The 23,260-nt window shown below is 42.5% G+C and overlaps 1 protein-coding gene across 3 annotated transcripts in view; it reads right to left on the bottom strand.

Moving 5' to 3' along the window:
* ar (androgen receptor) overlaps positions 1-23,260 on the bottom strand; it is a 284,701-nt gene that overhangs the window by 126,012 nt on the left and 135,429 nt on the right. For all 3 annotated transcript variants that reach the window (XM_067997226.1, XM_067997227.1, XM_067997228.1), the window contains exon 2: positions 15,292-15,443. In XM_067997226.1, the coding sequence (XP_067853327.1) occupies positions 15,292-15,443 (152 nt within the window). The remainder of the gene's footprint in view (positions 1-15,291; positions 15,444-23,260) is intronic.

Raw genomic sequence — 23,260 nt, 5'->3', positions numbered from 1 at the left:
CTGCCAACTAACGGTAAGTTTATTAAAACATTTTTAAAACCTTCCTGTGGAGCCAGGAAAAGCAGGAGCGCTCCTCCCGACTCCACAGCATTCCTGACAGCCGCTGCCAGCCACGATTGGCCCCCCTCCCGACGAGGCACCTTAAAAGAGTAAATTCAGTGCTACCAATCTCCCAGCATTGAGCTGCACTTGAGGGGTGCGGAGTTCAGAGAATATGGGCTAGATAATGGCAATTTTTAAAAATTCACCAATCTAAAAGAATTAAATGGCGGTTCCATGCTAGGAGTACTGAATCTATAGGGTCAATTTTCGGATGGCCAAGAGGGTGCTTTCATGGCGGGGAGGCTCCTAAAATTGGGGATTCCCGGAGCATGTCCAGAGCCCGGCTCCAACCCGCCCACTTCCGGATTCCCCAGTGACGCAAATCGGTGCGCGCGCATGCGGGACTCCCAACGGCAATCAAAGCCGGCGGGATCCCACTTAAGATCATTATCTGGGCACTTGAGGTCGCTTACAGACCTCATTAGTCAGAGATTTTAGGAGGAGTCGGATTTTGGACTACCCAGAGCGTGTTTCGCATGCTGGGGGAAACACTCCCTGTTCAAACAGATGTGTTGCAGCCAGCAGCTGCAAAGGTCCATTTAACAGGTACGGGGTAAACCCTCATTCATTGCAGCAGGGCACTCTGTCACCTCAGACAAAGTTTTGCCTGCCACACGTTGTCTCCACACTCCAAATTATTAAATCATACCCTAAACTCTGCTGTCCAAACACATTTACCTACTTTGTGGACTCCCTCACACTCTCACCGTCAGGATTGGGTGGGGGGGTGGGGGGAGGTCCATTGCTGCATTAATCACTCCACTGGAGGACGACCAACATCACCAGCCTCGCCTGGCATGCCATCCACCTCCGCCACATGGAGCTACACAACAGTGCTGCGCAACAGGCACCTGCACAAAGTAGTCGTGCAGCTACACATACACCCACTGTCGGGTGACCCAATGGGTGGCTTCAAGGGTGTTCATGGAGAACCTCATGAAAGGGCATTATTGCACAAGCCAGTCAAGAATGGCCAAGATGTGGCAGTAGCGGTGACAATGTAATATGTAATGTGAGTTGATCAGAAATCAAATATAAGTAAAAACCATGACAAACCCTCAAACACCCTTGTGCATCCCCTTCATGCTCACGACACGTTTGCCTTACGCTTCCTACTACACATACGTGATGCATTCCCTGTGGCTGCAGCACAGGTGGGGTGAGGCTGACCGTGAAAGAGATGCATGAGAGGGTGAGTATGAGACAGAGCCATGAGATTGTATGAAGATTGGGTTGAGCGGTAATGGTGGGATGAGTACTGGTGAGGTGAGTAAGTGCAGGTAAGATGAGGATGAGCTTTGAGTGGGTGTGAGGAGTGATGTAATAGAGTAGTGTTGGCAGTGCAGAAGGAGATGTGGGGTGGGGGCGGTGATGTGGCAGACGGAGTGTAGGGGAATGAGTAAGTGTACTCACTTCGGCTGACCTACTTAGGTGATTGAAGCGCCTCCTGCACTGTATGCAGGTGCGTGATATGTTGGTGGTGCTGGTGACCTCCTCTGCCACCTCGAGCCAGGCCTTCGTGGTGGCAGAGGTAGGCCCACTTCCTCCTGTCCGTCGGGGAGAAGATCTCTGTCCTCCCCCTCCTCCTCACCTCATCCAGTAGGACCTGAAGTGAGGCATCATTAAACCTGGGGGCAGCCTTCCCCCAGGCTGCTCCATGCTGTAATTTTGGCTCCTTTCTGCAGCATCAGTCAGTGGAGGACTGCCCCTTTAAATGGGGCTCCTCCAGATGACAGCCTATGATGCGGGTGCGCAGTCCGCCCGCTGTGCAGCTTTCCAGCGCGAAACTCGGAAGCCAAGGTAAGTGGCTTCAATTTCCTTACGATTGCGTGGGGAACCCACCAATTTCACAGTCAACCCCCCCGCTGGCAACCCGCCTCCCTCCTAATATTGGGCCGCGTGCGCGTGTGTGTGTGTGTGTGTGTGTGTGTGTGTTTTCTATAAGTATGTATGTATAAGAAGTCCAATTAGTTTTCAACCATATTTATTTTCAGTAGCTAGCACAATGGCTGCATGAAATGTCACTATCATCAGTTTCTTTGACAAACAAATTATAACTCCATAAAAAAAATGGTTTATAGGGCTAATTCTGCAGTGGTGTGCTTGGAGTCCATCTGCTTGAAGGTTCTAGTGCATTTGGTGTTGAATACCTGATTCTGTGGGAGAAAAACAATAAAAAGGTTTTGGAGACAGGGCTTTGCACAGCATTTCGTATGTGCGCTAGCCTCATTGCACACTACACAATTATATCAATTGGTGTAAATTGGTTCCACACTGAATTTCATTTTTATTTTTGCAGCATAGTTCTTGATTCAGGAGGACTGCATGATGTTCGTTGAAGAACTCAACCATTTACAGCTTGGTTGCTATATTTTTGAAAATTGCATCCTAACTTTTTGTTTGATTTTGTGCATTAGAAATTATAATTTTTTTTCTATTCTTACTGCTGGTTTCCTTCAATTAAGCGCTACTTTCATACACATCTCCCACAACTGCATTCCTGCTACCACCAGTTCAACCATGGCATTGAAACATAGAAAATAGGAGCAGGAGGTGGCCATTCGGCCCTTCGATCCTGCTCCGCCATTCAATATGATCATGGCTGATCCTCTATCTCAATACCATATTTCCGCTCTCTCCCCATACCCCTTGATGCCTTTTGTGTCTAGAAATCTATCTAGCTCCTTCTTAAATATATTCAGTGACTTGGCCTCCACAGCCTTCTGTGGTAGAGAATTCCACAGGGTCACCACCCTCTGAGTGAAGAAATTTCTCCTCATCTCAGTCCTAAATATCCTACCCCGTATCCTGAGACTGTGACCCCTCGTTCTGGACCCCACAGCCAGGGGAAACATCCTCCCTGCATCCAGTCTAACTAGCCCTGTCAGGATTTTATATGTTTCAATGTGATCCCCTCTCATTCTTCCAAACTTGAGTGAATACAGGCCGAGTTGACCCAATCTCTCCTCATATGACAGTCCTGCCATCCCAGGGATCAGTCTGGTGAACCTTCGCTACACTCCCTCTATGGCAAGTATATCCTTTCTTAGGTAAGGAGACCAAAACTGTACACAATTCTCCAGGTGTGGACTCACCAAGGCCCTGTATAACTGCAGTAAGACATCCTTGCTCCTGTTCTCAAATCCTCTTGCAATGAAGGCCAACATACCATTAGCTTTCCTAACTGCTTGCTGCACCTTCATGTTTGCTTTCAGTGACTAGTGTACAAGGACAACCAGGTCCCTTTGTACATCAACATTCCCCAATCTATCACCATTTAAATAATATTCTGCCTTTCTGTTTTTCCTTCCGAAGTGGATAACTTCACATTTATCCACATTATACTGCATCTGCCATGTATTTGCCCACTCACTCAATTTGTCTAAATCGCCTTGAAGCCTCTTTGCATCCTCCTCACGGCTCACGATCCCACCTAGTTTTGTGTCGACAGCAAACTTGGAAATATTACATTTGGTTCCCTCATCCAAATCATTGATATATATTGTGAATAGCTGGGGCCCAAGCACTGACCCCACTAGTCACTGCATGCCACCCCGAAAAAGACCCATTTATTCCTACTCTCTGTTTCCTGTCTGTTAACCAATTTTCAATCCATGCCAGTATATTACCACCAATCCCACGTGCTTTAATTTTGCACACTAACCTCTTATGTGGGACTTTATCAAAGGCTTTCTGAAAATCCAAATAAACCACATCCACTGGTTCTCCCTTATCTATTCTACCAGTTACATCCTCACAAAACTCCAGTAGGTTTGTCAAACATGATTTCCCTTTCATAAATCCATGTTGACTTCGTCTAATCCCGTTGATATTTTCTAAATGTCCTGTTATCACATCCTTTATAATAGACTCTAGCATTTTTCCTACTACTGATGTTAGGCTAACCGGTCTGTAGTTCCCTGTTTTCTCTCTCTCTCCTTTTTTAAGTAGTGGGGTTACATTTGCCGCCCGCCAATCTGCAGGATTGCAAGCAGTGTTGACCATGGACATTTCAGTGAGCTTGCCAATGTCTGTGTTGGATTTAAAGTAGGAAGAGAAATTCCTGAGGAGGGAGGTCAAGCACGTGTGCTGGCATGGCAGACTTCTATGATACGACCCAAGCACAATCACATAGGCATGTCAGAAGAACTTGCCTTCACTGTCCACATTTCAGCATGGAGGCAGTCACCAAATTGTGCTGTATACTGGTGTGGAACCTGCAGACCTCCATCACAGGAACAAGCCTGCCTGTAGTAGTTCAAATCACCACTGTATTGAACTTTTATGCTATTGGCTTATTTCAAGCTACTACACTGCTGCATCAAGCAGATCCCTGTAGCTTTGTTTGACAGAGGCAAAACATTTGTCCCTTTCTCCAGGAGAAAGGAGGGAACAACAGGAGAGGGCCCAGCACTTCTACCAGGTGACTGGATTCCCAAGAGTGTCAGACATCTTTGATGGCACCCATTTTGGTGATTTGGGCACCAAATAATCCTGTGGCATATATAAATCAAGAAGGATTTCATTTCATAAGTCTGCAGATGGTCTTGGACCACCATAATTGAATAATGCAGGTGACTTCAAAATACCTCGACAATGTCATAACTATTTGAAGGAGCCAGAAGAATGGAGGGAACAGAGGGCTGAGTTTAACTTGGCCTGCCTGCTTGAAATGGGGTGATTGAGGAGTTAAAATCGCTGTGCATCACATGCCACCCCATTACAGCTCCACGGCATATTTACTAGGGCTTTCTGCTGGGTGACCAATCTCTTGTTTGAATCAGGCGGAAGCCTCATTACTGTATGCAAATCGGAGCCCTATGACGAACATAGAACCCAGATGGAATTTAGAGGGACTCCTTCTGGGCTCCCTCAAGAACTCACTACAGTTGCCACTCAATCCATGGAGGAACACAAAATTTTGCCCGGCTACACAAGTTTGGAGCAGCATTGCTGTATGATCTCAAACATTCTATGCAGGGAGCTCTCAAGATTCTCAAAGGGCCGCATGAAGAACTTCTGCTGACTAATGGCTCAACTAAGTATGCAGCCTCTGTATGGTACAAATCCGTGATCCTGCAGCAGCTGCCCTAATCCTAACGTCTTCCTGTTGTTGCTCGTCTGCTGCTACCTCCACTTGCCCCTCCTCCCTGGTGCTTGATGCTTCCTCCAGTGCTGCCTGCTGACTCCCTATGAAGTGGATTATCTGGGCAGGTGCTTGCGGGGTCTAGAGTGCATGATGAGTGCTGATGTGATGGGGCTGCTTCCTTTTATCTGCTGCTAGCTTCCTCATCTTGGGAGAGCCCTACTCAAAGAGAAAGGAAGCATGTGTTAGAATAGGGTATGCAGCCAATGGCTGTGCAAGGCCAACACAGTGATTTGCAGCAGAGAGGCTATTAGTCACTGACTTAGAGTTAGATGCTAGCAAGAAGATGAACTTGAAGAAAACCTTTACACCTCATTGGTAAGCACGAAGCTGCCATGCTCTCCCTCATCCACTCCCTTAATGGCCTCCACCTAATTATTTGGAGAGCTTCTTCGTTGTTGCAGGATGGCTGGTCTGCCACCAGTGTATGATCTCTGTTGATAGTAATGTGCAGCCTTCTCCTCTGAAAAGAGAAGATACCTGTTGACCATTAGGAGGTAACAGAAGGGACACTTCATCAGGAAGCCCACATTGCATCTCGTGTGAAAGGCTGGGAAGAAAGTGTGAAATTTGTGCAAGGAGCCATATAATGAGTTGGTGAGAAAACATGGTAGAATTGCCTGAGCGAAGGAAAGCCTATCCTTTCGCAATCACTAGCTTGGAGATGCAGCTTCAGATATTTCAGAGGCTTAGGATGTGAGAGGCTGGGCCAATGCTTCGCAGACTGCAAGGCAGATGTAGCAGCATACAGTTAAATATTTGGTGCATGCATAGTCCAGCCATCTCCTTCCTTTGAGTGAGCACCTATTAATCCTTCCCAACTTGGGACTCTTCCTCAGCTTGTAGAAATTCTTTTGCTGTTGAGTAATGCACTGAGAAGATAGTGTTCACACAACTGGCCAACGTTTGCCATGCTTGCTGTACACTGGCTCTACTTGGACCATTTCCCTCTGTCCAAATATTGCGACTTTCTCAGGGCTACCTCCAATAAAACCTCCCGGCTCTTTTTGCTGCAGAGGGAAGTTCTGGGAATTCTTGCAGCCACATTGGCCAATAACTTAGCCTCCAAACAAAAGTGATGCCTCCCTTTAAAAGCTTCTGCACTCTCAACTCCATGTACCCCACAGTGCAGTAATACCCCATGCATGAGAAAAATATAAAGGGAGCATACTTAAATTATTTAAATGAATCAACTACATGGAATCCAGCAGGTTTGGCCTTCTACTCGACTGAGCCAAGCTGACATTATGATTTGTTGATAACATGTAAACACATGTAACTGTTTTTGAAAGCAAAAAAATTTCCCAAGGAAAACATCTTCTGCCACTACAATTCAAAGAATAGCCTTTAAACAAGAAAACTAGTACAATATAATCAACAGAAAATTTGTCACTACACAACTACATTTAAACAGACTCCTGATACAAAGTGGGTATGATTTATTTATAGAGGTAGAACAAAAAATATAGAATTTAATATACATAAATGTAACCCTCAAGCTAATGCAATTGACCTCCTATTCCAGCATTCGTATGTCACCCTATATTTATGTATACAACTTGAATACTCCACTAAGAACACTTCAATTGAAATAATATTTGCATTTACACAGAACTTTATTACACTGAAAAGCCTCCAAGTACGTCACACAATGGCTTACATTTTTGATATGCAGTGACTGTTATGGTGGCAGCCATTATCCACCAGCAGTTTCTCAAAAACAGAAATGATATCAATGACTAGATAATCTGTTTTGTTCTTTGTAGTATTGTTTGAGGAAGGAACGCAAGGGAGAACACCTATTCTACTTTTTGATCTTTAATGTTAAAATTGCTCCTCGTTCACACTGTTCTAGACTAACTTTGCCAGAGTGAGATAGAAAGACAAAGGCTTAACTCTGACCTCTCCCTCATCTATCTGTTCTGAAGGCTAGCTGCTGCGTTTCCCTACATTACAACAGTGACCATACTTCAAAAGTACTTTATTGGCTGTTTAGCGCTTTGGGACATCCTGAGATCATGAAAGGTGCTATATAAATTCAAGTTCTTTCTTTCTTTCAATGCAAGTTGTTGTTGCTCAAGGATTTACCAGACCCAGAAAACATTCTTAGATCTTATTGAGGAGCAGCGCCTTTGAAGGCATTGTTTTACCAGAGAGGTGATAACAAAACTTTGTGCGCTGCTGGAAGACAAGTTTATGTAACAGTCCATGGAAAAAATGTCCCTCCCTGAAGCAATGAAAGTCACTACTGCTTTGAACTACTTTGCATTGGGTTATTCCAAGCTGGCACAGGTAACATCTCAAACAGGCGGTGCACAGGTGCATACAGTAAATTATAAATGCCCTATTCGCATGAGCCAATACCAGAGTTTTCTATGGAGGCTAGGAACGTTCAGACTAGAGTAAGTTTCACCACCACTTCTTTTGACCCCTCCACTGCCTCTTATTTGTCACACTACTTGTTCAACATCCAGTAATGGATGAGCAGAAACTTCCTCCAATTAAATATTGGGAAGACCGAAGCCACAAACTCCGCTCCCTAGCCATTGACTCCGTCCTGCTCCCTGGCCACTGTCTGAGGCTGAACAAGGCTGTTTCGCAACCTTAGCATCCTATCTGACCCTGAGCAGGGCTTCCAACGCCATATCCTCTCCATCACCAAAACCACCTACTTCCACCTCCGTAACACCACCCATCTTCACCCCTGCTTCAGCTCATCGGTCGCTGAAACCCTCAATCATGCCTTTGTTACCATTAGACTTGACCATTCCAATGCTCTCCTGGCCAGCCTCTCACCTCACCCTCACCATAAACTTGAGCTGATCCAAATCTCTGTTGCCCATATCCGAACTGCAACAAGTCCCATTCAGCCCCGTGCTTGCCGACCTACATTAGCTCCCGGTCCAGCAATGCCTCGATTTTAAAATTCTCATCCTTGTTTTCAAATCTCTCCAAGGTCTCGCTCTTCCCTATCTCTGTAACTTCCTCCAGGCCTACAACCCTCCGAGATCTCTGCATTCCTTCGATTCTTACCTCTTGTGCATAACCGATTATCTTTGCTCCACCACTGGCAGCCATACCTTCAGGTGCCTAGGCCCTAAGCTCTGGAATTCCCTTTCTAGACCTCTCCGCCTCGCTCTCCTCCTTTAAGATGCTCCTTAGAAACTGCCTCTTTGATCAAGCTTTGTCCTAATATCTCTTTAAGTGGTTCGGTGTTAAAATTTTTTAAGATAAATGCTCCTGCCTTGGGATGCTTTACTACATTAAAGGCACTATATGTTGTTGTTGTTCTTGGATTTTAACATCTCTACCCATTCCCCTTTTTAATGATGGAAATAAAAGTGAAGGGCTGCCTCCTTGGAGATTAGGGGCACATCTGGCACTCAGCTCTGTCCTTTTCTCACCTTTGCACTCTTCACAACAAAATTGGCCATGAAATACATTAAAAATCTTACACTTCCCATCAACTTTTTCCATTATAAATTTCTATGTTCGCATTTATAATAGTACTATGGAAATTTGTCACGCTGTAGTTACATCTTTCCACCAGTGTAATTACATCTGCAAACCCTGGTCCAATTATCCCCTGGTTTCCAAGACCACGTCACCTGAAAACTAAATTTGCTCGTTACCTCATCTGAAATATCACAGGAAGTCAACTAGTGAACCAGTAGTCTTGAAATTTATGGGGCCCATCCTGTCAGCACAAATTTGGCAGAGTGGAACCCCTTGCACTAGCATGAAGACATAGACCTCATCCCAAATCCTGGGGTTATTTGCATGACTGGGGCAGGCTCATTGTGCCTGCAAGGATGCTTCAATGGCGCCAGCCTCAAGATGTCTGCCTGAAGGCAAAGCGACCCACAGCCACCCTGCCTGGGGTGTCCTCAAGCTTTTCCACGCCAAAGAAAATAATACTCAAGTCTTTGCTCCCAGCAGAGCCTTTGTCCCTACCGCTTAAGGTCCTTAATCCCCTCTGTGATCGATTGTCCTACAGGGCCTACAGGATACATACCCTTACCATAAAATAACGAGTGGTCGATCTGATCACGTCAGTTTTCCTCCAGGCGGGTGAGGTTAAAAGGCCCCCTCATTGTCAAAACATTATTTTAGATATCCTTAATATCATAAGAACATAAAAACATAAGAAATAGGAACAGGAGTAGGCCACATGGCCCCTCGAGCCGTTTAATGAGATCATGGATGATCTTCAACCTCAACTCCACTTTCCTGCCCGATCCCCATATCCCTTGATCCCCTAGAGTCCAAAAATCTATTGTTCTCAGTCTTGAATATACTCAACAACTCAGCATCTACAGTCCTCTGGGGTAGAGAATTCCCAAGATTCATAACCTTCTGAGTGAAGAAATTCCTCCTCATCTCAGTCTTAAATGGCAGACCCCTTATCCTGCGACTATGTCCTCTAATTCTAGACTCTCCAGCCAGGGGAAACAATCTCTCAGCTTCTACCCTGTCAAGTCCCCTCAGAATTTTATATGTTTCAAAGAGATCACCTCTCATTCTTCTAAATTCCAGCGAGTAGAGGTCCATTTTACTCAACCTCTCCTCATAGGCCAACCCTCTCATCCCAAGAATTAATCTAGTGCCTCTTGCACCGCCTCTAAGGCAAGTATATCCTTCCTTAGATAAGGAGACCAAAACTGTACACAGTACTCCAGGTGAGGTCTCACCAAAGCCCTGTACAATTGTAGTAAGACTTCCTCACTCTTGTACTCCAACTCCCTTGCAATTAAGGCCAACATGCCATTTGTTTTCCTAATTGCCTGCTGTACCTGCATGCTAACTTTTTGTGTTTCTTGTACCAGGACACCCAAGTCTCTCTGGACACCAACATTTAATAATTTCTCACCATTTAAAAAATATTCTGTTTTTCTATTCTTCCTACTAAGGTGAATAACCTCACATTTCCCCACATTATACTCCATCTACCACGTTCTTGCACACTCACTTAACCTGTCTATAACCCTTTGCAGACTCTGTGTCCTCCTCACAGCTTATTTTCCTACCTAGCTTTATATTGTCAGCAAACATGGATACATTACACTCGGTCCCTTCATCCAAGTCATTAATATATTTCAAAGAAACATTCTCAATTCTATTGACCAACCTGAGTAACACATGTCACTCAGCCCTGTTTATACCCTTGATGACCTCCAAATAAATTAAGCACTCGCACCTAGACATGCCGTATCGTAGGATCGGGGTAGATCACTCAGCTCCTTGTACCGCTTCCGCCATTCAATTAGATCATGATTGACCTGTACCTTAACTCCATTTACCCGCCTGTGTTCCATAACCCTGATACATCTTACCAAACAAAAATCTATCAATCTCAGTCTTGAAAATTTCAATTGACCCAGCATCCACAGCTTTTTGTGGGGAGCGAGTTCGAGATTTCTATTACAGTTTGTGTGAAAAAGTTCACTGATTTCACTCCTGAATGATCTAAGATTATGCCCTCTTGTTCTGGATTCCCCCAACAGAGGAGATTGGTTTTCTGTATCTACCCTATTGAGTCCTTTAATCATTTTAAATACCTCAATTAGATCACCCCTCAACCTTTTAAACTCAAGGAAATACAAGCCAAGTTTATGCAATGTATTCTCATAATTTAATCCTTTAAGCCCTGGTATTGTGACGGTAAATCTGTGCTGTACCCCTTCCAAAGCCAATAGATCTTTCCTGAGGTTCAGTGCCCAAACTGAACGCAGTACTCCAGGATGGGGTCTGACCAAGGTTCCATACAAATGAAGCATCACTTTCTCACTAAGTTCCTCCCTTTGACTTATTTTTAGGTTCCCCTGTACTGCTGGCATTTTGTTCTCTTCCTCCACGATGAAAATGGGTACAAAGTACTCATTTAACAAATGTCATCTTCTTATTATCCATTATTCTCTCGCCTGCTTCCGGCTTTAATGGACCCACCTTCCCCTTTATCACTCTCTTTTTCTTAATATATAATAACCTTTACTGTTAGCTTTGATATCCCTTGCAAATATTTTTCTATTTGCTTTTTGCACCACTTATTACTTTCTTTGTTTTTTTTGTCGCTTTTTATAGCTCTCTCAGTTCACTGGATTTCCTCATTTCCTTGCATTTGTATAAGATTTTCTTTTAGCTTGGTACTATCTCTTACCTCATTTGTTGACCATGGTTATTTAACTACACAAGGCAAGCCTTTGCTGTTTAAGGGATTGTGCTGGTTTTGTATCAAATCAAATACTTCTTTTATTACTTCCCATTGTTTGTAACTTTACCCATTAACAGTTCAGCCCACTTTACTGTGATCAATTTATTTTTCATCCCTTAGAAGTTTGCCTTACTTAAATTTAAAACCGTGGTTTGTAACTCTCCATTCTCCCTCTCAAAGCTAATTATCAAATTCAATCATATTATGGCCTCTATTTGAAAGATGCTCCTTTACCATCAAATTGTTAACTAATTCTGGTTCACTACTCATCACTAAATACAATATGGTCTGTTCCATTATCAGTTCTAAAACATATTGTTCTAGAAAACTATCTCAAATACATTCTAGACATTGCCTTTACTACTTGAGTTGTTCTGCTTCTCCCAGACTGTGAAAATTAAAATCTCCTATTAGAACCACACTGTTTTTGCTACATACTCCCTTGATCTCCGTGTTTATACATCCCCCCACTACATCACTACTATCAGGAGATCTGTAGACAACTCCTACCAGAATCTTGCATCCTTTGCTATTCCTTAACTCTACCCATACTGCTCCATTTCCTGATCGTCCTTACTGAAATCCCTTCTATCACGATACTTGTGTCTTTTATCAATGTTGCTACTCCCCCTCCTTTCCCAACTTCACTGTCCTTTTTAAAGATCTTATATCCTGTAATATTTAGCTCCTAATCATTCTCAGGTTGTACCTAGGTCTCTATGATGGCTACGATACTATACCCTTTTAGCTGAATTTATGCTTGTAATTCACTTGTTTTATTTCTTATGCTATGGGTATTCATGTACAAAACTTTATCTAGTAAACTGTCCCCACCCTGCCCATATGTCCTGCTGGTCTTTTTCTCATACATTTTGACTTACAGTGTACATTTTCCCCTCATGAAGTCACTAATTTACTCCCTAGCTTTAGGTCTTTGCTAACAAAGGGCCTCACATGGGTCCAGACAAGCAGGACATATTTATCCCCACTACCCCCCCACCACCCCTGCCCCTAACAAGCCATCTCCTGACCTGTGGTCTTGAATGCTTGTCTTCTGTCCCTGGCAAAGACATTTTTGTTTGTGTAGACCCTCCCTTTGCTTTCCTAGTATTCAGTCATACTACTGACTCCATTTTGAGGACACATTTAAGGCAATTTTTAGGACATTTCTCTTGCAACTCATACCAGGGCTTAAATTTTAACCCCACGACCGGGTGGGTTGGGGCAGGTGGGAAGGTAAAAATTGTAAAAAAAGAACTAAAAACCGACCCCAATTTGCCTCCAACCTGCCCACTTCCAGATTCAATGGACGTGGGTCGAGGGGCGGGCAACCAACCCGCTCTTAGGAGGCGGGTCAGTCATTGAAAGCTTTTAAAGGAGGCTGCAGACCTCTATTTTGACAGCTTTTTTATTTTTAACTCCTGGGGGCCGGGATTCCTGGGCCTTCTGCTTCACACCATGTGAGAGGAGGCGAGAAGGCCCAGCTCAGCAGGTAAGTGCCTTTGTTGCACTGCTTGTGGGCCCGAAGGAGCAGCAGTACTTCCCCCAGGCCCTGTATTGGATATTTTAATGAATTATCAATAATTGCACAAATTTTGTTCCTTTTCCACATTTTGAACACACATTGATCAATAAGTATGTTTCTTGAATTCATATGCATTACCGTATAGCTATCAAATTAAATTCTATTTGCCATTCCATTCCCCATTTTTCTAATTTTCAATCTCAGTAAAACAGGTCTACCAGCCACATATCTTTATTGCAGCAATTTTGACAATATTAATAGAAGGAAGTTCTTCTGTAGCATTTATGCACAATGTAGCGAGCAGATGACCCAAAACAGTGACCTGTTGTCACTGCAACCCAGAGAGTTTTATAGATGTAGCATCCTTTCAAATTGTGCTGCTTAGTCAGTATTCAACTTTGCCATTAACTCCTTGCACCTTTCTTCTTTAAAAGTCTCAGAAGGAAAACATTAACAAATGTCTTCAGAAAACCTATTATATTATGTCCACTGGGATTGCTTAACTACTAATTCTGTTATCCCCTCCACAAAAATTCTGGTAGATTTCTGATGCATGGAAAAAATATGCTGACTCTCCCATACTTTCCCTATTCTTTTCAGATGAAGAAGAAATGCATTGAGATTTTCTCCGCTGTAGATCTCCTGGGAAATCTACAGCGGAGAAAATCTCAACGCAGGAGATCTGCTGATGTATATATCAAATAATGCAATAATGTAGATGATAAGAAATTGATATCTCAGAGTGCTTAGAAGACAGTAAAATTATTTTTTTTAAAAGATGAAAAACCATTAGAGTGAAGACAACAGCCTTGATACTATTTTAGGGTATCCATCATATTTCATAATATACCAAATCTCCAGTGACTTTGCTCACAGTAGGACCATGCGATGTGCTGCTTTGTATGGTCAGGAATAACCTATCATATGGAATACAATGTATTATTCTTCTGCTAATAAGTGGTTGAGAGCCCCTTTAAGGCTACAAAGTGTAATGGTGATATCTCTCCAGGGATGTGAGGTGTCTGCTGTACATTGTCCAGGTTTCTGATGCGTACAGGAGGGCGGGGACCACTGGCAGGATAGGTGTACTAACATGAGCGTTCTCTCTCAGGCTAACATCCCCAGTATCGAAGCACTGGTCACGCTCAACCAGTTGCGATGGGTGGGCCACATTGTCCGCATGCCCAACACAAGATTCCCTAAACAAATGCTCTACTCTGAGCTCCGCAATGGCAGGCGATCACTAGGAGGGCAGAGGAAACACTATAAGGACACTCTCAAAGCCTCCCTAAAAAAAATGCAACATCCCAACCGACACGTGGGAATCGCTTGCCCTTGAACACCCAAACTGGAGAAGAAGCATCCGCGAAGGCGCCAATCACCTCGAGCGTCACCATGTGGAGCACGTGGAGGCCAAGCGTAAGCAGCGGAAAGAGCGTGCAGAATCCAGAGCGTCTCACCTACCCGCCTTATTAAAACTACCTGCCCCACCTGTGGCAGAGTCTGTGGCTCCAGGATTGGACTATTCAGCCACCGCAGAACCCACCCTCCTGGAGTGGAAGCAAGTCATCCTCGACCCTGAGGGACTGCCAAAGAAGAAGACGACAAAGTGTATCTGATATTAAGTAAACTCTGGCTTGAGCATACAGGAAGGTTAATTGCTGGAGATCAGAACCCTGGTTTTGTTTATGGGAAGATCAATTAACCAGATTCAGACATTCTGGCTCCAGTATGTTGTGTTGCTGCGGAGTTCCTCTGTAGATTCCAAATGTAACCTTTGTTTCTTTATATTTATTTTTCAGTGCAACAACAATTTGGATTAGACAATGTGAGATGGACAGGAAGTACGCACATGCATAAAGTTTATTTTAATTGAAGTATAGATAGATATCTATTATAAAGTTCATTGGCAGCTTTGCTTAATACAAAAGAATAACGGCTGCCATCAGCGCAGGCATCAATAACCAGTGTTTTCCATGTTGTTGAAATCCATATAGATGGATTTAAAATTGTGAAATAATTACTTCAAGATATAGAGAAATAATTTGCAGTTGAGATAACAGAAAATAAAATGGACAAGTCTCTAGGGGCAGTTTCAATCTCAGTTACTTTTGACATAAATCACCTTATATGCTAAATAGTTAATTCAGATAAGAATTGTGCATACACAAAAAAAATCCCAGAGTCACAGAGCTATGAAATTTAATGACATCAAATCAGCAGCAACCATTCTACTTAGTGAACGACAATCTAGAAAATCTGACTTGCCACTATCAAATAAGAATATAAATAACTTGGTGTCTGTACCTTCAGCTGCTCTCTTGAAGAATACTTTGCAACTGCCACAGGTGAGTGCTCCATAATGACATCCCGATGCCTCATCTCCACAAATGAGACAGGTTTTCTGAGGTTGAAAAAAGTAATCCATCTGGAGACCAAGATTCCTTGTATTATCCAATCTTTAATGAAAACAAAGAACATGTAAATCTAGGAATATCTACCTATAAAGATTTATAAAGATCTGATAGAATAAGTCAGAATGATCAGAACCATTGCTTTACATTGACTGAATGTCAAGTTCAATTTCCTTCGATTGCTTTCTGGGATTTTTTTTAACCAGTGCTTCTGTAATTTTATCTTTTTCCATGAAAACATCAAGCCAGCAGCCTCGAAAATAAACTGCACTGTTCTTTTCATTTACCATAAGATATCTAATCAGCTAAACAAAACCTTCATATTTGTGAGGAATTAGAAAGAGTCAGTGTCGCGTTTTGGAATTTTCAAACATTTTTCTACACATATGATTTATATTGAAGTGTTGCATAAGTTACAGTGAATTTATAAAGGTTCAAAATCCACCAATCACATCCTGGAGTTGCTGAGACATTGGTATGTTAATGATTTTATCTGGGAGGTAATGAGAAACCAATAAAACTGCTACCAGTAATGATCTAGGACAATAGGGGATTTGTTATCTCGTTTCTCATGCCCCAGCAGGCATTCACACTTGAGGTTGGGGGAAACTGAAGTCATGCATACACAACATGAGGTAGTCTGCTCAAGCTTCCACGGTAGTCATGATGTGGAGATGCCGGTGATGGACTGGGGTTGATAATTGTAAACAATTTTACAACACCAAGTTATAGTCCAGCAATTTTATTTTAAATTCACAAGCTTTCGGAGACTTCCTCCTTCCTCAGGTAAACATTTACCTGAGGAAGGAGGAAGTCTCCGAAAGCTTGTGAATTTAAAATAAAATTGCTGGACTATAACTTGGTGTTGTAAAATTGTTTACAAGCTTCCACCTGCAGGGGTGGTAGTTGGTTTAACTGGCAGCTCTACTGACCAATCGCTAGACAGGGTAGAGTCATAAGTCAAGCTTCCCCCCCCCCCACAACCTATCTCCTGTGGACACAGGAGACAAAAGCAGAGTGAAACGTGTTCAGGGTCATTTTCTTTGAATTACATAGAAATTACGACATAAAACAGGCCATGAAACATGTCTACTTTTCCCATTGTAATTTTTTTTGCTCGCATTTCTCATTCAATTTTGTTCCGTCAACTATCACTGACCACGATGTGATTACGGGATTTAGTTACTTAGTAAATCTTTTCCACATAAATCACTCAAAATGCTAAATACAATTTCCAATGCCCAAAATAACATTTTAAACAAAATAAGAATTAAAAAATACATATTTCAAAACATGTCTAAATTTACTCATTGAATTATCTTTTATCTCTTAATATCCTTACTGAAGCTTTTCTCAAAGGCCTGAGCTTTGTGTGGACATTTTTATCTCAAAACAGCTAGAGGACTTTTAATCATATGTGCAGATTGCAGAATTCTCTAACACGCAATCTGTGTATCAACATAAGTTGAAGGGCAAAAGGATGTGTCCCCTCACTGTTTCTTTATTATTGTGCACTTGTGCTGACAACTAAAGTCCTGTTCACCCCACCCATAGTCAAACCTATGTTTTGAATTACTCACTGGGTTAACAGCATAAGAATACTTAATGCATCATCTGCAATTTCTCTCCATTTTAGCATTAAATGGGGCAATGCCTCAATATCTGTACATTAGTATCCCACAGTTCAATTTCAGGCTCCTATTGATTCAGAGAAATAATTGGTGATCATATGCAGCTATTAGTTAATTTTGAATAAACACAAAGTAAGTCAGTGATGTGAAAACTGGCAGAATGATTTCAATGTTAGAGAATGCAGGATTAAGGCATTTGTGACTGAGGTTTCCAGTACTGTTAGTGCGGTGGGGCTTGGTTTCTGTGTTCAGGGCAGGAAATTGAGCAATTCAGCTGAACTACTGTGCAATTAATTTGTCCCTTGCATCTCTCACTGCAAGGCCTGGTGCTGCCTCTTCTCCCTGTGCTTCAGCCTTGCCCTCGGCCAGCTGTTTCCCATCAGATAAAGAATTGTCCTGTGCATGTGTGTCCTGGAGCTGCAATCCTCTACAGACAGCTATATGGTGTAGGACGCAGCAGCTGGTGCAATTTGCAGAGAGCCCCCGGATCCAGCAAGGCACCTAAACCTCTCAGAAAATAACATTTTGGGATACAACAGATGAGTAATTTGAGACATGACATGTGGTGAGTATAGCATACTTGGGAGGAACAGGGGAATTTGGACCTATGATTCCCAACGCTCTACCGCTGGGGTTTTCCTTGCGTTATATCTGGGTCTCTTGTAGCCTAATTGATAGAGATTGATTGTTATGATTAGTCAACAACTCCATTATCATTGTATCATGCGACTACCAGGATGACAGAATTAGATGGACCGTGGTCTTTTTTTGTCTAGCAATTCCTATGTTCCTTTGCCTTAGGCGCCCTACTTTGAACTTGATGATCCTCCTCAAGTTGGCATGGTTCTTGTTATAGCTGAGCTGCTCAAGCATTTTGGGGTTCGATGGGGTATCATAAGCCAAGTAGCAGCGGGTAGCCCTAGTCCCCAAGTAGTGATCCTCTCACAGTCCTGTCATAGTGGAAAAGAGGCAGGATGTTCGACTGCTGCAGGATGAATGATTCATGGCAACTTTCTGGGTACCTGGCACAGATATTCATTATTCTCCTGGTGTGATCACATACTAGCTGGACACTGATTGAGTGAAACCCCTTACAGTTAACAAAAGCTACTGACTGGTCCTGTGTTGCCTTGATGGCAGTCAGTAGCACCCTGCAATCCAGAGAAGCCAGCTACAAACCCCAAGGCTCTTTGGCTCTGGCTTTTTTTCATCAATTGGGAAGGAGCTGTAAGTGGTTCACTCTGGCAAATAGTGCACTTGTCACCTGCTTGATGCACTTGTGGGCCGTCGACCGTGCGATGAGAGATGTCTCTCTCATCGCATCGCACGATCGACCCTGATGCAAAGAAATTTAGGGCGATGGTCATCTTCATAGCTACTAGCATGGCATCCTGACGTGGGAGACCGCAGGTCTTGTTGCATGAGTTTGCATAGGTCAGCAACAACTTGCCTTGAAAATCGCAGCCTCCTCATGCACTGATCCTCAGACATGTCGAGAAAGGTGACCGTTGGTTTGTATACTGTTGGCAGAGTAAGGCCTTCTGAGAGAAGGCCACCTCACCTGCTGTACTCTCTGAGGCCACCCTGCTGCCGCATGCTGAGATCTATGCTGCAGCTGTTGTTGTTGCTGCTGCTTTTCATCCTCCTCTTCCTGCACCAGTAGAAAAGGCAGCAAGAGCAACGCCCATTATTAACTTTGGCAGCTTCTTCAGTGTCAGTAAACTAAACTGACTATCAGAAAATAGCAATATTGACAATCACAAGTAACTTCAATTACAACAACCTCACCAGAATAAGTATGTTAATGATCTAAGTGGCTGGAGGTGCTTACCTGTCTAAATCCTGCAGCCTGCTGAATCTGCCACCAATCTCACTAGGTTTTACTAAGTAATGGGCAGGACCTCTGCGTTTCACCATCAAAATGACGTTAAGGTCCTAATTACAGCACAGGACTCCAATATGCATACGAATTATAAGCTCCCGCTTGCCTGTAGTGGGAGCCTCTGCCAAATTTGAAGTGCGCCCTGGAAAAAGTGGCAGCAGGCATGAAATAATTGGAAACGGAACAATAAGTCCGCCCTCCCAATTTTTAGCACTCGCACTCCCTGTTCCCGCCCGCAGGCAGAGGTTTAAAATTCTCCTCCCTGTCTCTTAAGACATTTTTTCTTTCTCTCTTTATGTGTCTCTCTTTCTAAATGTCTCCCCTCTCTTTGCCTTGCACACGCAGCTTGCACATTCAGTCTGTCAACTAGATAATGAATTATATAGTAACATTTTAACAGTTCCAAGCAAAGACCTTCGGTCCATCTAGACCACAGGTCCAGTGTTCCCATGTGCATTGCTAATAACCCTGAATCCCATTGATGCTGATAATCTGTTTCATATATTTACCACTTTTTGGTAGAAAAAAAGTACCTCCTCCTGCATATTCAATTTATCTAAACCTTTCATAAATTTAAACACTTCTATTTCTACATTTCAAACGCTGCCATTTCTCCGCCCATTGATTGAGCTTGTCAAGATCCTTGTGAATTTATGCGTATTGACATTCACAGTTTGTTACTGTTCCCAATTTGGTGTGGTCTGCAAAGTTGGATGCTTTGAACACAATTCCTTCTCTAAATCATTTCTAAAAATTATAAACAGCGACCCTAACACTGAACCTTGTAGCACTCTACTGGTAACTGGCTGCAAACCAAGATACCTGCCCATGCACTAATACTTATTGATGTCCACCAACCAACCATTTACAAATCCATTGTATTGCTTTCTCATCTATCCTATGGGCTTAGACCTTGTGCAGTAGCATACTATGTGGGTCATGCCTTCCTGTCATCCATGTGGATAACATCCACTATCTCTCCCCTATCTACTATCTGTCATCTCCTCAAAGAAATCCAATAAATCTGTCAGGCTTGACCTCCCACTCCAAAAAACATGCTGATTGTGTTGGATTAGCTCATGCCCCTTATATTATCCCATATAATACTTTCAAACACTTTCCCGAAAGTGGAAATAAGGCTTACTGGTAAATAATTTAATGGTTTATCCCTTGCCCCTTTTTTGAAGATGGAAATTACATTTGTTATTTTCCAATCCTCTGAGATTTTGCTTGAGTCCAGTGAACTCAGAAAAATATCCATAAGAGGACTCACAATCATTTGAGCTAATTTCTTCAGAGCCTTGGTATGAAAGTTGTCAGAGCCAGGAACCTTATCTAACTTGAGTTTCAACAACCTATCCAATATGTCCTGTCTTGTGATTTTAAAACTTTTCAGTCTACATTCCCCTTGGAACAGTACCCACAAATCTGGCATTTCTTACCCCATTTCTTTTGTGAACGCTGTTAAAAAATAAATGGTTCAGTATTTCCCTATCTTCAGACACCATTAAATCCATACTTATAGTCCACCCACACATAATGAATTATTCCATATTTATAGTCCATTATAGTTACTTAATTATTCCTTATTTACAATCTGTCATATTTCAGTAATGAATTATTCAATATTTATAGTTTGTCAGTTAGATAATGCAGCATTCCACATTTACAGTATACTCGCAAACCTTCAAGCTGTTTTTTTCTCTCTCTATTTTTTGCTTCTGTTAGTTGTCATCTTGCTTTTGTTGTAATTGGGAAGCTGTTACCTGTTTTTCTTTTTTGGGTTGGTTGTATGTTGCTTTTTATTTGTTCTGATAGTGGACGGTGGGAAAAGAGCCTTTTTGTGAAGATGGTGAGTAGTGGGAAGTGGCGGTAAGGAAAAAAGGGAAACTGGGGGAGGAACAACAACAACTAGAGGTGTTAAGATTTTTTTTAAATATTGGAGTGGGGCCCTGGAGAGGGAATAGGGTTCTGGAGGATGTTGATAGTCTCAGAATTATGTTATCACCAACACGAGAAGTTTGCAAGAGGCTGTAGGCATTATAGGTGACAATGCTAGGGACAGAGCAGTTCAGGAACAGATATGAAAGAAGAAAAATAATTTAAAATAAGCAAAGAGAAATAAAGTTGGATTAGCTACCTGGTAGGTTCTCTTTCCTTTGAATGATCTGCACCCTCCCTATCATGTAGAAGTAGCCAGCTTGATCGATTCTGGGAAAACCGTGTGCGAAGCATGCATAAAAACGTCATCATGACAATGCAGCTAAGAAGTCCTGCATACCATTTCCAAATCAAACATGGCTGATCCCCAATAAGAGTTTGCAGTTCACTTACTCTGCCAGCCAAAACTAACACTAACTAACACTGAACTTCTGGCAGGGTCAGTGCCGAAGGTTACTGGCAGGATCAAAGGCCCATGGGACACAAGACAGAATTAATCACCGAACAAAACGTCATTGCAAGCTTTTCCCATTTTGAGCTTTATTAGAGGATGCTCTGCAGAAACTAATCAAGATATCAAGGGACAGAAAACCTTAATTTAACAATCATCATTTTTTTAATAACCAGGCAGGCAATAGGAATGTTTCCACGTTCAAAGGCAGTAATTGACACCCCTAACTGAAATGTGGCCGCTCTTGCAAATCAGTGAAATTCTGCTTCTGTTGATCCTAATGATATCCACAAATCACAATTTTAAGAGGCAATAAGGAGTTAGTATTATAACTTTTGCTCAGTCTGTTCACATCTTTTGAACTACCTGTGGTAGCACGATAAGTGGACATAAGACATGAATAAATATTCATGTCCAGGAAAAGAGCCCCAGGATGATAATGCATCTTTATTCTAGCAAAAAATGGGGAGCGATGGTTGTCACGAGAGGTGAAAAAGTCTATCTCCAGAAAACCAATTCCTGAAAATGTCTTGGATTATTTCCAAGTGGATCTTCCACTTCTGAGAGTGAACTGCAAGATGACAGTTTTTGTCACTGTTGTCTACTCTATTAGATTAACACAAGTCATGGTAATCTCATGATCCAGGCACCAGTGTGCCAGTAGGATCACATTTTAATGAAGGTAACAGGAGCAACTGTCCCACTTGATGTAGCAGACCATCACTGTTGTCTGATCACATATGCATTCTCAAGAGATCTACACTATGGTCTGGAAATGCTACAGATCTAAGCTTATGAAACCTGGCCTCATAATTTAACCATTTAAGCCCCAGTATCATTCTGGTGAATCTGCGCTGTACCACCTCAAAGACCAATATATCCTTCCTGAGGTGTGGTGCTCAGAACTGAATGCAGTACTCCAGATGGGGTCTGACCAAGACACTATATAACTGAAGCATAACTTCCTCCCCTTTGTATTACAGCCCCTTGAGATTAAGGCCAACATTCCATTAGCCGTTTTGACTGTTTTTGTACCTGTCCGGTAGTTTTTAGTGATTTGTGTACATGGACACCCAAATCTCTTTGCTCCTCTATAGTTCCTTGTTTCTCACCATTTAGAAAATATTCTAATTTGTCTTTCTTGGATCAGACATGGATAACTTGACATTTCCCCACATTGAAGTCCATTTGTCACAGTTTTGTCCATTCACTTAATTTTGATGCTAGTAACTGGCTCTATCACAGCTGACATTGATCCTAACATGACCGGGTACTGAATGTAGTCTGATCTGATTACCCAACAAATCTTGGAGGTATGCTTGTGAAATTAAAAGGGTAAGGGCCATCTAGGGTGTGATATCAAGGTTTCAAGGCAATGCCAACGAGAAAGTAATACCGATTGAGTCAGGCTTTGTCATAGTCTGACAATTGATCGAGAAGCATTCCTAAAAGGACTTCTGCTTTTCATAGACATGATTCTATGACATCCCTGTCATAACATACAATTTCTTCTAATTTTTCTTATACGATTGCAATAGTTCTTCTAATTGGCAGCTCAAAAATATATTTCCATCAAAGGGTAGTTGTAATAGCAGTTGCTGCTGTAGCTCCTTTGGGGATTAAACAGAACCATGCTAGTCTGTGGAGCAATACACCAAAAGCCATGGATCTTGCTGCCGAGTCTAGGCCATGAACTACTACTTCCTGTTGTAATGTGGTCTCCAATCAGGGGCAGCATTTCACTTTAGAAAATCTCCCAGTCTGTTTTTGCAATTCCCTGAAATTTTGTAATCCTTTAGTGAACAAATCCTGCTCAATGGGCCTGGTATCTTGCCATTCTGTTCTGATCAGATCCTTTTAAATAAATTAGCTGACCAAGTGCAACCATTCACTTGGACTTTTGATCAGAGGGTTCTGAATTTCCTATGCCAGTAAAGACTCTGAAGTGCAACTGAAT

The sequence above is a fragment of the Heptranchias perlo genome, chromosome 15 (genome assembly GCF_035084215.1).
Source record: "Heptranchias perlo isolate sHepPer1 chromosome 15, sHepPer1.hap1, whole genome shotgun sequence".
Classification (NCBI taxonomy): Eukaryota; Metazoa; Chordata; class Chondrichthyes; order Hexanchiformes; family Hexanchidae; genus Heptranchias; species Heptranchias perlo.
The sequence above is the reverse complement of the archived record's forward strand: the minus strand, read 5'-3'. Positions and strand labels throughout refer to the sequence as shown.